Source organism: Pteropus medius, unplaced genomic scaffold, assembly GCF_902729225.1.
Source record: "Pteropus medius unplaced genomic scaffold, Ma_sr-lr_union100, whole genome shotgun sequence".
Classification (NCBI taxonomy): domain Eukaryota; kingdom Metazoa; phylum Chordata; class Mammalia; order Chiroptera; family Pteropodidae; genus Pteropus; species Pteropus medius.
Window position 1 is genome coordinate 392,693 of NW_024351647.1, and position 16,710 is coordinate 409,402.

Genomic DNA, 16,710 nt, shown 5'->3' on the forward strand with positions numbered 1-16,710 from the left:
AATTAAATGAGAAAATATGTGTAAAAGCAAAAGCTCTATACCCATTAAATAATAGTAAAATTGTTAATGATCATCTAGCATAGGAGAAAGCAAGACAAACAAGTCAGTATGTTGCAAGTGTTTGTGAATGATATGAATTAGAACCTATAAGAGGTGGTGGGGGCAGTAATTTCTTAGTCTTCTTTCTTGCCTGTGTTATTAACATAGGATATTATTATTGAGCGTGCAGATATAGTAGATAGGCAACATTTTTCTTGTTATAATGTATTTCCTATTAAATTGCTTTTGTTGTGAATTATTATTTTGAATTAAATATCTTTAGTTTTCCTACAGTTGGCTAACCCAGTTTTTCTATTTCAGAGAGAGAACATTTGGGGACCTTTCTTAATAATTTCACCTGCTTCTACACTTAACAATTGGCATCAGGAATTTACTAGATTTGTTTCTAAATTCAAGGTAAAAATTACTCCAACATAAAATTCTGTTGCTCTTTAAAATAAACTTTCTCTTTTGCTGCCTTGTTTAATTGTTTATAATAGTTTTTAATATCTTGAAATTTTTTTCAGAATAACTTGCATACATTGCCTATAAAAGTTACTGATGGGAGCAGTAAGAGAGTGTCGTGTTACATCTTTATGTTTCATAAGTAAGAAAGCCAAAGTCCAATTTGAGTGACTTGCTGTATTGACCACATGAATTGACACTTTTGGTCAAACTACCATAATAGAAAATATCTACGTTGCTGGTTTAACATAGATATTTGGCAGATCATCAGGGCATATGTCCTGTAGTTTATGGCATTGTTGTCGTGTCCCCTCCCTGCCCAATATGTTTATAAATAATCCATTTTCTTTAACCTACAAAGCCAGATCTTTAGTCTTGGTCCAGATTAGTAATGTCTAAGGTAGATAATATGAAAGTTGATTTTAACTCATTCAGAGGAAAAGAATTAAGGTTGAAGTAGGAAGTGATCAGTAGGGAAGTATGTTACATCAAAGTGGGTAAGACATGGACAAGATTTAAGTAGAGGTTTAATTATGGAAATTTGTTGAGATATAAGAAAATGAGTAGGATTTATTAAATTGTTTGCAAGTAAAAGGGGAGAAATGAGTCAGATATGTGTTCTGTTCCTAAAGGGATAATAACATTGCATGGTGAGAATTTTTTGGAGATTGTATCAAGAGATACTGACATGATCTCATTGAATTTGAGTCTCCATAATAATCATGAGTTCCATGCCATTTAAAGGGCATACAGGATATGTTCGAGATATGGGAGGCAAATGTTTTTCTTATATTTTGTAAGGAATAGGGATGTGTCTGGGGCATTTCCTTCATTGGCCGATAGATGGTAATATAATACTACTTATGTCATTGTTACCTCCCCGTTTGACTTTATACCTATACCTGAAACTGAGCTTTCATTTCCATGTTGAGCTTCTTTTTGATACTGTAGTTTACAGTCAGTAAAACATAGCCTTTGGGCCAATTTCAGTTGTCACTTGTCTCAATTTTTTAAAATTGTGATAAAATACACATAACATAAAATGTACCAATTTAAAGTGTACAGTGTAGTAGCATCAAGTATGTTTACAGTGTGGTGCAATGATCACTGCTGTCTGATTGCAGCATCTTTTCATCATCCCAAACTGAAGCCTCCCCATTAAGCGGTCACTCCTTAATTCTCCTTTCCCTCAGGACCCTGACTACCACAATCTTTCTGTTTCCATAGACTTCCTTTTTCTGGATATTTCATATAACTGGAATCATTCAATATATGGACTTTTTTGTCTGGCTTTTTTTTTTTCACTTAGCATATTGTTTTCCAGATTCATCTGTATTACAGGATGTATCAGCACTTGATTCCTTTTTATGACTGAAAAATATTTCATTATCTGGATATACCATATTTTCTGTATCCATTCCTCTGTTGATGGATATTATTTGGGTCGTTTCCACCTTTTGGCTGTTGTTAATAGCACTGGTATGAACATTCATGTGTAAGTTTTTGTTTGAACATGTGTGTTGTTTTTCAGTTCTTTTGGATATATACTTAGGAGCGGAAATGCTAAGTCATTCTGTATTTGACTTATTGAGGAATCTGCCACCTGTTTTTTTTTTTTACAGCTTGCATGCTGAAAATAGTTTTTACACTTTTTAATTATTGATTTAAAAAATTTCATAACAATTATGTATGAAACTTAAATACATATTAGAACACAGACATATTCTTTTGTTTATATATCAGTTGCGGCTGCTTTCTCATTACAACAGCAGAGTTGAGTAGTTGTGAGAGAGATTGTTTGGGCTACAAAGTGGAAATATTTACTACCTGGCCATTTACAGAAAGAGTTTGATGACCTCTGTTCTATTGATTTGTTGTTCCTATTACCGTTACTCCTTTAGATTTTCAGAAATGTGTTCACTTCCTTAGGGAACATAGATGCAGACTCAGCTCACGCTTATAGTTACATTACATTCAAAAGATACTTAGATCTATGATGATAACATGTGAAAGTTCATTTTTTTTTTTTGTTAAATATCTGAGTAACATTTGTCTTATTATTCTAGTGTGGTCAATGTCTTTGACTTCCTCCTTTTTCCCATGAAATACACTTTACATTTTTCATGTAGTTAATGTACCATTTTTCATCCTTGAATTGGCTAGTCTATGTGTTTTCTATTTCATTTATTCTATTCTCATGTTCTTTTTTTGGTAAATTTTTAGTTTTCTAATGTCTTGAGATAGAGCTTAGATTGTTGGTTTTCAGCTTTTCCTAACATATGCATTTAAGGGTATTAATTGCTTTCTAAGCATGACAATAGCCATCTAAAGGTTTGATGAGTCACATTTTCATTGTCTTTCAATTAAAAATAATGTTCAGCTTCTACTGCAAGTCTTATTTGACTCATTAGTTTATTTAAAAGTGTGGTTCTTAATTTCCAAACAAAGGATGATTTTTCTAGGTACCTTTTTTGTTATTAATTTATAGCCTAAATCCACTGTGATAAGAAAACATGTTTTTTGCGATTTTAACCATTTGAAATCTGTTGAACTTTGCTTTTATGGCCCAGCATATAGTCAGTTTTTATAAATGTCCCATGTGTGTTTGAAAATAATAGATATTCTGCAGATGTTGAGTATGGTTTGTATATACGTTCAGCTCTTCTGTATCTTTACCGATTTGTCTGCCTGTCCTATTACTGACTGAAAAAGGTGTGTGAAAATTTTCCACAGTTATGGATTTATCCATTTCGGTTTTCTTCTGACTATTTTTGCTTTATATATTTTGTGGCTCTGAGATCTATTCAAATTTATAATTATAATCCTAGTGAATTGAACCTTTAATTATGAAATTCTCTTTAAGACATGCCTTGAAATCTATTTTCTCTGATATTAAATAAATAAACTTTCTTTGGTTAGTGTTTTACATGGTATCTTTTCTTTCCTTTTACTTTTAACCATTTTATATCTTTACAGTCTTACCTTTTATTTGGAATATTTGTGCTTACTTTTAATATAATTATTGATATATGGAATTTAAATCTGACTTGCCATTTGCTTTCTACTTATTTCACCTTTTCAACTTTCCTTTTTCTTTCCTTTCTTGGGTTTTTTTGGATTGATTAGGTTTTATTACACTTTTTTGTCTTCCCCTCTTAGCTCGCTAATTATATATTCATTTTACTCCTCAGTAGATTCCCAGGAGAATATAACATGTATCCTTGACTTTTTAAAAAGTAACATTTTATCTTTTTAACCTCATTAGACATTTTATTATTTATACATTTTAAATTTATTTAGATTTATTTATATTACTCACATGTTCACTATTTTCATTGATCTTCATTCCTTTCTTCATATTTGTGCTTTTATCTGGCTGCGATTTTTTAAAAAACAACAAAAGACATCAAACTACAAATTCAAGAAGCACTTTGAGCCACATATGAGTAAAAAGAAGGCCACACCTAGGGAAATCACAGAAAAAATGCTGAATTTTTTACTCTTTTGTTTCTCCATGTTTTAGTCTGGATATTTTCTTCTATCCTATTAACTAGTTCACTAATTTTCTCTTCAGTTGCATCTATCTGTTATTAAACCCATCATTGATTCTTTTTAAAAGTCTGTTTTTGGTTATTTTCATTATCTAGATCTGTGGTTTTCTTTCTTTTATTGTTTTTCATGTTGGTTTTCAGTCATGTGGTCTAATCTTTATGTCTGCGTTTTTGTTCTGTTTTGTTTTGTTTTTGTTGTCTGCCAGACATTGTATAGGAAAAATTCTAGAGATAATTCTAGAGAGAAGGATTCTGTGTTCGGGTTTTGTTTTGGTTTCTTGCCAGTAGTAATTTTTTTTTTCTGGGGCATTAATACTCCAAAGTCCCCTTAATCTAGTCAGGAATTGAGATGATTTGAAGCTGAAATTCAGTACAGTTGGCCCTCTGTATCTGAGGGTTCAGCATCCACGGACTCAACCAACCAGAGATGGACAATATTTGGGGGGAAAATCACATTGTTGCTGATGTAGTTAGGCTTATGATGGTTGTGTTTGTACTGAACATATACAGACTTTTTTCTTGTATACAGTATAAAAACTATTTAAGTATTTACATTGTGTTACGCAATATAAGTAATTTAGAGATGATATAAAATATATGAGATTTAAAAATCCTAAAAAAACTTTCAACATTTTACCAATAAAGATATGACTTCTATCAATTTTTTGGTAGATATTTTTTATCAGATTAGGAATTTTTTTATATTCCTAGTTTTCTAAAGAGGTTTTTTTTTTATCATAAGTATATATTCAACTTTATTAAATGTTTTTTCTGCATTTATTAAAATAACCATGTGATTTTTCTCCTTTAATCTGATAATATGGCAAATAACATTTAAGTTTATAATGTTAAATCTACTTTGCATTTTGGTTGTTTTTTAAATATTTTGTTTAGAATTTTTGCATCTATGTTCCTGAGTGAAATTTGCCTGTAATTTTTCTCATATTGTACCTTTCTCTTTTTTGTATCAAGTTAAAGTGATTTCAAAGTGAGTTGGGCAAAAAATCTATATATACAGGAGGATGTGTGTAGATTATCTGCAAATACTACACCATTTACGTGAGGGATTTGAGCAGCCATGGGTTTTTATATCTTAACGGGGTCCTGGAATCAATCTTCTGAAGATAACCAAGAGATGACTGTGCCTATTGAGGCAAGTCTTTGTGTAATGTACCTTTACTTCCAGTGTGTACATATATCCTTTGATCCCAACTTAAGGCCAGCGAGGTTGGCGGTTATCAGAATCCCTGTGGTTTTTGTTCTTTGGGCCTTGCATCTCCTTAAAAAAACATAATTTAAAAAAACACACACAAAACAAAAGGAAAACTATGTTCAATTTGTTAATCTCTAAACCAGAATTTTTGGAGAGGCTCACCTTCAAAGGGAACGTGTACTAGGTGCCAGGATTTCCTGAAAAACATGTTTGTGATGATAACTTTTAAGATCATCGGTAGGAAATAACCTATATATTGTTTTTTTTCCAGGTGCTACCATATTGGGGAAATCCTCATGATAGAAAAGTCATCAGGAGATTCTGGAGTCAGGTAACTTTCAGTTTACTGCATATATACGTAGACATATGCAGTCATCATTTCTCCAGTTGATTTGAATAATTTCTCATGTATAAAATCTTATATATTTCTGAACACTAAGCGAGTGCAATTTTTTTCTTTTACAATGCTTTTCCTATTAAAGGCAATCAGGTAGTTTTGAAGTCCATGTTTAAGTAAGAATTTTTTTGTTTAGTAACCTGAAAACTATTTTTAACATGATTTGTAATTAAGGTGACTACTTTAAAAAGTTATGGTTTAATTTATTGTACATCTGCCACATGGGAGAAGCACATCTTTAGAACTTCTTGGCCTTAGAAAATACAATCCATTCCTTGTTCTCTTATTATGAATTGTTATGTATCTCTTTTCACCCTTCCCCTCTTATATTTACAGAAGACCCTTTACACTCAGGATGCCCCCTTCCATGTAGTTATCACCAGCTACCAGCTGGTGGTGCAGGATGTAAAGTATTTCCAGCGTGTCAAGTGGCAGTATATGGTATTGGACGAGGCTCAGGCACTCAAGAGTAGTTCCAGGTAACATGAGCAGCAGAAACCGAACTCCATGTACTGAGCATGTATAGATATATAGTATATGATTACAACTGACCCTTGAACAACATGGTGGTTATGGGTGCCATCCCCTTCCCTTACTGCTCCATACCCTGCAGTTGAAAATCTGTGTATAACTATTGACTCTCCAAAAACTTAACTACTAAAAGCCTGCTGTTAACTGGAAATCTTACTGATAATATAAAGAATTAATTAAAACATTTTGTATGTTATGTATTTTATATTTACTGTATTCTTACAATAAAGTAAGCTAGAGAAAAAATGTTACTAAGAAAATCATAAGGAAGAGAAGGTACATTTACTGTATTTATTGAAAAAAATCCACATGTAAGTGAACCCACTCAGTTCATACCAATGTTGTTCGAGAGTCAACTGTATCTGTATAATATATACACACATATGAATAAAGATCAGAGAGGTTTAGGAACATGGCCATGATGTGGTCTCTTCATCAGCCATGTGTATGACAAGAAGGCAGAAATTCCCTTTTGCATTTTTCATGGAACATAATGTTTAGAATACAAAGATTTTTCTCAGCTTCTATCTTTAGTCAGTAATTATGACATTTTAACAGAACTTTGTTCTTTAATTAAATTTTCTGTGGAGGAAGGGGCATCTGCCCATTCTTGAGGGTTTATATTAAACAGGAGGTCTTAGTAGGAAATAAGAGGTTATATTATGTGGATTGTAGGTTCTGTCTGCTTTATGCAAGTTGTCTTAGTCTCTGGGTGGTTATTAGATCCCCAAGAATCCTTTTATTGGAAGTTATATATTTAAAATATTCTGATACTTTTAAGGTTCCAAACTGATTAGTAAATGAGTGTTTAGCCATAAAGTTTTAGTCAGTGGTCTTAAACCTTGGGTTTGATACATTTTTATTAACTCTTAGCACATAGGACTTCCTTAAAGGTCCATGTTAACTGGCAGTATAATATTTTCCATGGAACTTTCCATGCTCTGAAAGGCATTACCTCATACTGTACTCTTTTCATTTTAAAGCTTCCTTCTATAGATAAGTACCTTATGATGAAATGGTTTGTGTCAACACAAAGAGGAGTTTATCAAAGCAGAAAGGATCCTACTTTGTCTATGTGAGAGCTTTTTTTCCTAAACCCTAATACCATATTTTCAGTATAGAGGAGTTAATTCCTCTGAAATTTCCTGTCCTCAGCTTCATTGAATAATATTTTTCAATAATGTACCTGGTGGAGTACTTGAGTGTTATTTTTTTAGAAAGCATTTTTAGAAATATGGGGTCTTGGTAGAGTAAAGAAAGATTTACTGCTAACTTGGAATTTGCAATTCATCTTATTGGACAGTGTTCGTTGGAAGATCCTCTTGCAGTTCCAGTGTCGGAATCGGCTTTTGCTAACTGGGACCCCCATTCAGAACACCATGGCAGAGGTAGGCACTAGTAGAGATCTTAGTTTTACGTCTGCATTAAACAAAGTGGTTTCAGCACAGAATAGAATTCTTTACATGTCCCCCTGTAGTGTCACTGCTCTGTACAAATTATAATCCCCACATAAAAGGAAGAATTGCAACATAGCTTGCTCATTAAACATTAAAAAAGTGGGGTTTTTTTTGGCATTGTTGTTATTTGTTTATTCTCTGGCATAAGGCAAATAAATTACTTTATTATTTCGTATTTATATAATAGTGGCCATATTAGGAATGCTACCCATCTAATGCAGAGATGTTTTTATGCTAGAATGAAAAGGTAATATTCTTTAAAAGTGAGAGGAGCTAAAAATTTTTTCCTTAGGAAAGATAACTGATCATCTACAACGGGGGTCAGGAAGCTTTCTATAAAAAGCCAGATAGTAAATAATTTAGACTTCATAGGTCATGCATACAGTCATTGTCACAGTTATTTAACCTTGCCATTGGCATGTGAAAGCAGCCATAGATGATACATAAATGAATAGGTATGGCTATATTCCACTAAAACTTTATTTTTAAAACAAATGACAATACCAGACTTAGCACCACAGACTATAATTTGTTGACCCTGATCTAGTATTTATTAGCCAGTTATGCTACCTCAGATTGTGATCAATTGTGGAATGAATTGTTTAAATATATATAAGATCTTTAAAACTATACCACTGCAAAATCTGAGGATTTGCACTTTCAGACTTAGTTTGAAATTAATTGAAAAATAACCACATTTCGCTATAGTACCTTATAGAATTAGGATTGGTTGATGAGGCATGTTCTTAAACATTCTTTTTGTTTTTCTCATTCCGTCACACATACACATGTATCTAGACAAACATAACACACATACCTGCAACTTTCATACTCTTTCTCTCTCTCCAAACCCTCATTATATCCTCACACACTGTCTTTTGTTGCTCTACAGCTATTTCATTTTTCCTTTGTTTCCAGCTCTGGGCTCTGCTGCATTTCATTATGCCAACATTATTTGATTCACATGAAGAATTTAATGAATGGTTTTCCAAGGACATTGAGAGCCACGCCGAAAACAAATCCACCATTGATGAGAGTGAGTACTGTTATGAATTTTATTCTACTTATCAGTGTAGGCAACCACATAGTTGTACGTTTTCTTCTATGTGAAGAATTTTTTTTCTAGTGTACATAGAAGGATCGGGGGCAGGGGGAGAATTTTTATCTTTCATAGAATAATTATGTACTTTGATTATGTTTAAAAGAGTCAAAAAAGGACTAATTCAGGTCATGTTGCTGTATTGGCTAATCAAAGCAAAACAGTCACAGTCATAAAGTACATTTTGGCTTACAGAATTCTTATTTTCCACAGAGATCCTGAAAAATTCCTATCAGAATTATATTCTTTGTGATGGGGTTTTTTTCCTGTGATAAAGACTGAAAATATTAGAAGAGTCATTTTTGTTATTTTCTATCTATGTTAGGATTTGTTCCTGCTGTGAACATTTTTAACCTTGTTTATCAATACTTTTGAACTTATCGAGTATAATCTTTTAAGAGAGTTATGAGGTGTTTATTACATAGACATATGAAGTAACATCTACTATTAGGAAAATCCTTAAGTAATTTTTTATACTACAAGTTGTTAATTTGCTGACACACTTTGAAAAAATGATTTCGGGGGAACACTGGGAGTCCGAGATAGCTTACATTAGACCTATATACAAACTCTATTGGTAAAATGTTTTTAAAACTCTCTAAAGGTGAATTCTAATAAAAATGAAGTGCTCCTTGTTGGTCTGAGTAACTGAGAGCAAAATGCATTTTGCCTAGTTGACTATGGGAAGATGCTGTGGAAAATTGAGGTTCCCTGGTTTCCTACTTGGAAAAAAGATTTATTTCATTTTTTTTTTTAGAGAATCATTAAGCCAAAAGGTGTTAAAACAGTTTAGTGAGAGATAATTATGATTTTTCTTTTGTGTTAAATCAACAAAAATGTATTATTTATGGGGGGGCTTCTGGCATTTCAGATCAACTCTCTCGCTTACATATGATTTTGAAGCCATTTATGCTGAGGAGAATCAAGAAAGATGTAGAAAATGAATTGTCTGACAAGGTAAGGAAATAAGACCTCATGAATTTATTAAGCCATAATAGGCACCAACTTAGGGTTTCAGGGTGAAAAAAATTCCTTGATAAATGTTTTGTTTTATGCTTTTTATTATGGAGAATTTGAAACATTAAAAAAAGTAGAAAGAATAGTATGATGAACTTTCTTGTAACCACCATACAGCTTCAACAGTGATCAGCTTAGAACTACCCTCCTCAGCTTATATACTGAAGCAAGTCCCAGATGTCTTATTTCGTTTATGAAAAATTTCATCTGTATCTCTAAAAGATTTGGTCTTTTTAAAAATATATAACTACATATTATCACCCCTACTGAAAAAGACAATCATTCCATTGTAGACATTTATATAGTGTATGAAACGATCCCTGTGATTATACTCTTAATAATTAGATTTTTGAAATCAGAATCCAAGCAAAGTCCACATATAACATTTAGGTGAAATGTTTCTTAAATATCTTTTAATCCCTCCCTCCCTTCTTTTTTGTCTTGCATTTCTGTGTCGAAGACAGAGTCATTTGTCCTGTAGAATTTTCCACATACTAGATTTTGCTAATTGCATCATTGTGGTGCAAATAGATTTATAAGTTTAATGTGCTTTGGGTTATTTTTTTTTTTATACAAAGCCAGTAATTTTGGTTTATAATTTGGATTCTTACCAGACTTCCATAATTTTCTATTATCTCCTATGAATTCTCCCCATATTCTCCCTCTTTTTTTTCCTAACAGTTCCCACTCCCATTTTCCATAGAGTACACCTGTTTCTCATAATTCTACTCTCTGCCTAGAAGGCATCTTTTTAGATTCCTGATAATATCAGGTGGTTCTCCTCTATCAGTGTCAGAAGGATAGGTCATTTTGAAGTCAGTAACTTTCTTTGGAAGATTATGGTGGAGATGTAAACCTTAAAAGAGAGGAGCAAAAGTGTACCTTTGTTTTAGTCCTTTTTAAAAAATCTTGGTGGCAGTTTTATGAAACTGGCTAATTTTGACTAAATAGCACTGTCGTGCAGATGTACCTGATAGAAGGAAAATACTTTATTAACAAAATAGATCCTTGAGGCTTTTATATCAAAAAAGGGCTTAAAAAACAATAGCAGTGTCTTAATTTCTGTTATTTTGTTAGTGGTCAATAAGGAGGTGATCAGAAGATACAATATGGTTCTTATCACTATGCATAGTGTAAATTTCTTAAACATCATTAATGTTTCTAATCTATTAAATAATATATGTATTTATTGAACTCTTACACTGCCTGCCAGCCACTGGTACATAAAGATGCAGCCTTAAGGTTCTGTTCAGATTTTCAAGGGAGATAAATACATAAATAACTAATATTATGTCCTAGAGATACAGTGATTGTCTATGTGAACTATAATGGGAACATAGATAAAGGAGTAGTTCTGTGAGGGAGCATTAGAGAAGGCATTAAAGCAGAGGTGATATATGAGCTAGATCTGGAATAAGTTGACATTTACTAGGAAAATATGTTAAAGAGGTTGCTAGACATTAAGAGCAACGTGAACAAAGGTAGAGCAACATTTAAATATGCAACGTATTTGGCAAACATTCAGACCATAGTTACTAAGGTATATGGTGGACATGGTGATCAGACTGGTACAGTAGGTTGGGTTAGATTATGGGAGGTCTTCTCTGCCTTTGGGAGATTTTTAATTTTTTACTTTATTTTATTTTATAGGCAATAATGTACATTGAAGGTTTTTCAGTAGTTGAATTACCTTATAAAATTTATACGGAAAGTTTCTTAGAACCAGGAAAGACTGGTTCTAAGGCAGGAAGATCCCAAAGTAATAGCAGTTTAGGTTAGATCCGATGACATTCTGCAGTAAAGTAATGGGAATGGTCAGAAAGGGTGGTTAGAAGTAAATTTCCAGGTTGAGTTGAGGGACTTAGGAAATGATAGAACATGGCATATAAGAAAGAGAAAAAAATCAGAGCTGACTCAAGTTTCTCTTTGGGCAACTGAGTGAATGGTAATGCTGTTAATTAATTTAGTGAATTGTTGAAAAGATAATTGTTTTTCTAATATGTCACATATGCCATTGCTGCATACTCAGAGTGGTACTGTTAAAGCAAGTAGTTAAAAGTATAGGGCTAAGGGTGTTTAGGAATATATTTTTATTGTAAGTCACAGTGATGATGGATGATGGTTGGTTTATTGGAAATGGAAGAAATCGATGAGAGACAGCATGTAGAATGAGTGACAAGTGAAGAGTCCAAAAAAACACCACATTTTTCTAGATAATTAACCACATCACAAGTTTATAGAGATACTGAGTTTCTAGAGATATATAGATCGTTTTTTTTCAGTCATGATCTCACTTGCACGTGTTTTCAACTTTATGCCGATACTGAATTTTCTTTTAAGCTGTTTTTCAAAATGTAAATGTTCTCACTGGTTTTTAGATTGAGATTCTAATGTATTGCCAACTGACCAGCCGACAAAAGCTGCTATATCAGGCACTAAAGAACAAAATTTCTATTGAGGATTTATTGCAGTCTTCTATGGGCTCTACCCAGCAAGCACAGACCACCACCAGCAGCCTCATGAATCTGGTCATGCAATTTAGGAAGGTAAGAGCTTAGGTCAGCTGCCCTGGAGTTGTCTTTCTTAAACCATTTCAAGAAAAAGGTTCTAGCCTTGATGCCAAATAAACAAAGGCTGTTAAAAAGAAATGAAAATGAGAAAGTATATATTTGTAACGGTAAATATTCAAGGTTTGTGTCTCCCATCATTTCATACAGTGGTGTCTGCACATAACAATATCGTTTTATTATTTTCCTTCCTATTAGGTGTGTAATCACCCAGAGTTATTTGAACGACAAGAAACTTGGTCTCCATTTCACATTGCCCTAAAGCCATATCAGATTTCAAAGTTTATCTATCGTCATGGACAGATCAGGGTTTTCAACCATTCACGAGACAGGTGAGGAAATATTAATATCTGTTTTAAGAATGTTTTTGTAATTTGGAGGTTTGTGAAGATAAATTTAATGGAGAGTATTTGAGTTTCCCAAGAGATTTTATACAAAGGGTGGACAACTGTTTGTTGAGAGATCTTGTAGGAATCTGTTGTGTGCTATGGGTTTAACTGGATGACCTTAAAGGCCCTAGCCACCTCTAATTCCCTTTTCAAATGAGGACTATGCACCTGTGTGCAAAAATGTACTCATACCAAAAGAGATCAGCAAATGTCTCTGCCCCAAAACTGAAATTTGCTTTATGGCTCATTTTATGCTTATTATAGCATTTGTAGGAGAACTGATTGGATTTCAGAATAACCAAACTTACCTTCTTCCCAGAATCAGCAATGACAGATTTTAGTAAAAGTGAAGTAGTTAATTGTAATATGCTAGAGACCACTTCCATTCAGACAATAGGTGTGTTAGGTCCATTCTACACCTGTGAGTGAGGGTGGCCGTGTCTTCTGGATTTTTTAACAAGCTCCCAAAGGATTCTCATGCACGATCACATCTGAGAACTATGGATTTAGAACTCCTTCTGTAGAGAAACAATATAAACAGTACTATCAAAATAATCACAACAACCTTTAGCCTAATGAAAATGAAATTGAGACAGTGAAGCTGAAATTGAGAAATTTCTTGGGTTTAATTTTAAGAATTCTAGATCTGCGATAGCTCTAGGCTAATACTTAACTAGATAGGCAGAGGAAGCTCTATAGAGCTTTTCATTAAATATAGTATATGATAAATTAGAGTGCTAGGTTTGTGAGTCTCTGAAATAAAATGAAATTACTTTGAACTTATATTATCTTTTTATACCTTTATTAAGTATTTAATACTTTGACATTTTATGCCATAATTTTTTCCTGGTAATAACAAACTTCTTAAAAGTATAAAGAGTTATGTCTATTGCCATGCCACCCTGAACAAGCCCGATCCTGTCTGATCTCGGAAGCTAAGCAGGGCCGGGCCTGGTTAATACTTGGATTTGAGACCACCTAGGAAGACTGGATGCTGTAGGTGTAAACAAACAAACAAACAAAAAGTATAAAGAATTTCAAACCTAAAAGATTCTGTTTAGTTTGGAACCTCCAATCTAGTTAACTTCTCAATATTCATGTTTGAGTTTAGATTTATTTTATTTATTTACTTTACAGGTGGTTAAGGGTTCTTCTTTCTCCATTTGCACCAGACTATATCCAAAAGTCTCTGTTTCACAGAAAAGGTAGGTGTTTTGATTTTTGGGAAGGAAAGTATACCAAGGATTTACCACAATGCTGCTCTTTGTTTTGCTGAGTGATTAATTTGGAACTGGTATTTGTTTGCCTGCATGCTTGACTTTTATTTATAAAGTCTGGAAAAGATTTAAGTAAATTAGTCATCTTCATTTGTAGTCGCTATGATTTGTGACTATAATAGGAAGCAATAAAAAATTATTACATTGACCTTCTTTCTTTATTTTATACCTGACTCTTTAAGAATTGCTTACACTCTTGAAACTTGGCAGAGACAATGCAGGATTCTTATTAACGTGGCTTAGTTTCCTCCCCATTAGTCTAAGGAAAAGAAGCTGCTCAACTTTGAGCATTGTCCAAAGTATTAAGTATTAAGTTCAGAATCTGTCACCTCTGACCTTTCCTTTTTCCTGACATGATACAAAGAGAGGAGAGCAGTTAGCCAAGGATCCAAAAACCCCAAAGGTAACTATTGAGCCAGCTTCACTCTGGCCCATGTATGCCATATCTCATAGATCTGCCTCTTCTACTTGTGATAGTAGTACAAAAAATGATACCTTGACTTCCATCAAAGTAACAGAGGTTCAGAACCTTTATACTATGTTTTGATTCTTAAACCAAAATTCAGCAGTTCAGCAGGCTTTAGTTGATTATTCTCTCTTGGTTTGCTATTGAGTTTAACTTTGTCCTTTGATATTCTAGGTGTTAATGAAGAAAGCTGTTTTTCTTTCCTTCGCTTTATCGATGTATCTCCAGCAGAAATGGCAAACCTCATGCTTCAGGGACTTCTGGCCAGGTGAGAAGTTTGCTCATTGTTTAATGAAAGAGCCATTGGGAATAAACAAGGACAAATGTTGAATACTATGAAATTAAATAATTTAATTTATAATCTTTGAGAGCCTCTCATTCTTTTTCTATTGTTAAGGATAAAAATTTTAATTGAGGAGTCATAATTTTCTTTTAATCAGTTAATAACTGCATGTAGGGTCTCATTCTTATGGACCCCCTACTTGTTTGTAGGTAATAAACTTTGGGGGGAAAATTTTTTTAAAAATTGCATGATGCCTCACAATATACCATAAATAAAACCTTTTTAGACTTTTCTCCCAAATGCTACCAGGTGGTCTTCAAGTCTTAATTTCTAGTTGTCTACTATATTTTTTTGTCTCTATAGGGCAAATGATGGCTGGTGATTCCTTTCGTTAGTTGTGATTACAGTATAGCCTGCCTTAAGTATTCTGGGAAACTTAGTTCTCTGTGTTCTTATGTTCTTATTTGGAATAATGGCTTTCACTTATTTTATTACCTTGTATTTATATAATAAATAGTGGCCTCATTAGGAAAGGCTCTCTCTCCCTAGTAGGAAGATTTTTGTGTAATAGAGTTGAATATTCCTCAATACTGAGATGAATTTTATGGAGGATTTTAGTTTTCATAGTAGCAAACCAAGTCATACCAAAGATAGAATTTATAGAACAACAGTATGAAATGGCGTTATCTCAAAGTAGGAAAGAACTGTTTCGAAAATGCTCAAGATTTACAAAAGAGACACGTTAATGAGACGAGGTTCCTTGCTGCTATGAACTACCCTCAAACCTCCATGGAGCACTGAATAAGCATGTCTGCTGTGGTTTGTTTCAGATGGTTAGCTCTTTTCCTGTCTCTGAAAGCCTCCTACAGGCTCCATCAGCTGCGCTCCTGGGGAGAGCCAGAAGGAGAGAGCCAGCAGAGATATCTGAGAAACAAGGATTTCCTTCTGGGGGTTAATTTTCCACTCTCCTTTCCCAATCTTTGCAGCTGCCCTTTATTAAAGGTAAGCAATTACTTAAGCATCAATTATCCATGTAGTAGTACTCCCTTCTCTTTTCTTTGAATCAGTGAGAGTAATAATAAATGATGGCCTGATGGAGCCAGAAAGTTCCCAGAGGAGTGGGAGCAGTATATTGAGTTATGACTTACTATATATACTAGACGTATATATTTGTGTGTATGTATATTTGTGTATGTGTTAAATATATATTTATATATAACTTTACTATAAAATACACATATCTTAAATGTACAACTCTGGATTTATGCATGTATATACACTTGTGTAACAGCTACCTGGATTAAGATGTAGAACATTTCTAGTACCCAGAAGTCTCCCTCATGCTACATCCCATTTAATACATCTAGTTCAGAACAAACCAACAAATAACGGTAATCAGTATTCTACTTCTATCAGAACAGATTATTTTTGCCTGTTTTTGAACTTTATGTATGTGGAACTATCCAGTATGGACTCTTTTGCATCTGGTTTCTTTCCCTCAATATTGTATCTATAAGATTCATCCATGTTGCATTATAGACCACAATTTATTAATCTATTCTACTGTTGGTGAATATTTAAGTTGTTTCCAGTTTGCGGCTATTATGAATAAAAGTGCTATCTATGTAAATTCTTATAATGTCTTTTGATGAACATAAGTGTTAATATCTTTGGGGTTTATAACCAGGAGTGGAATTGCTGTATCATTCAGGTATATATATATGTTTAGATTTAATAGCCACTGTCAAATATTTTTCCAAAATGGTTTTATAATGTATACTTTCACCAGCAGTGTGAAAGATTTGCTGTTCATCATCCTTGCCTACACCTGGTATTTGCCATCCATTTTTTTTTAAATTTGCAGTGGTATCTCACTATGATTTTAAATTGTATTACTGTGAAAAGTAATGATGTTGAGTACTTTTTCATATAATTGGTGGCCATTGTAGAATAGATAAA

The 16,710-nt window shown here is 33.2% G+C and overlaps 1 protein-coding gene across 3 annotated transcripts in view; it reads left to right on the forward strand.

Annotated features, from left to right (window-relative positions):
- Positions 1-16,710, forward strand: part of INO80 (INO80 complex ATPase subunit) — a 104,780-nt gene that overhangs the window by 36,208 nt on the left and 51,862 nt on the right. For all 3 annotated transcript variants that reach the window (XM_039843851.1, XM_039843848.1, XM_039843850.1), the window contains 11 exons: positions 361-456; positions 5,540-5,599; positions 6,002-6,144; positions 7,500-7,584; positions 8,572-8,689; positions 9,624-9,709; positions 12,148-12,315; positions 12,535-12,668; positions 13,863-13,930; positions 14,643-14,736; positions 15,582-15,753. In XM_039843851.1, the coding sequence (XP_039699785.1) occupies positions 361-456; positions 5,540-5,599; positions 6,002-6,144; positions 7,500-7,584; positions 8,572-8,689; positions 9,624-9,709; positions 12,148-12,315; positions 12,535-12,668; positions 13,863-13,930; positions 14,643-14,736; positions 15,582-15,753 (1,224 nt within the window). The remainder of the gene's footprint in view (positions 1-360; positions 457-5,539; positions 5,600-6,001; positions 6,145-7,499; positions 7,585-8,571; positions 8,690-9,623; positions 9,710-12,147; positions 12,316-12,534; positions 12,669-13,862; positions 13,931-14,642; positions 14,737-15,581; positions 15,754-16,710) is intronic.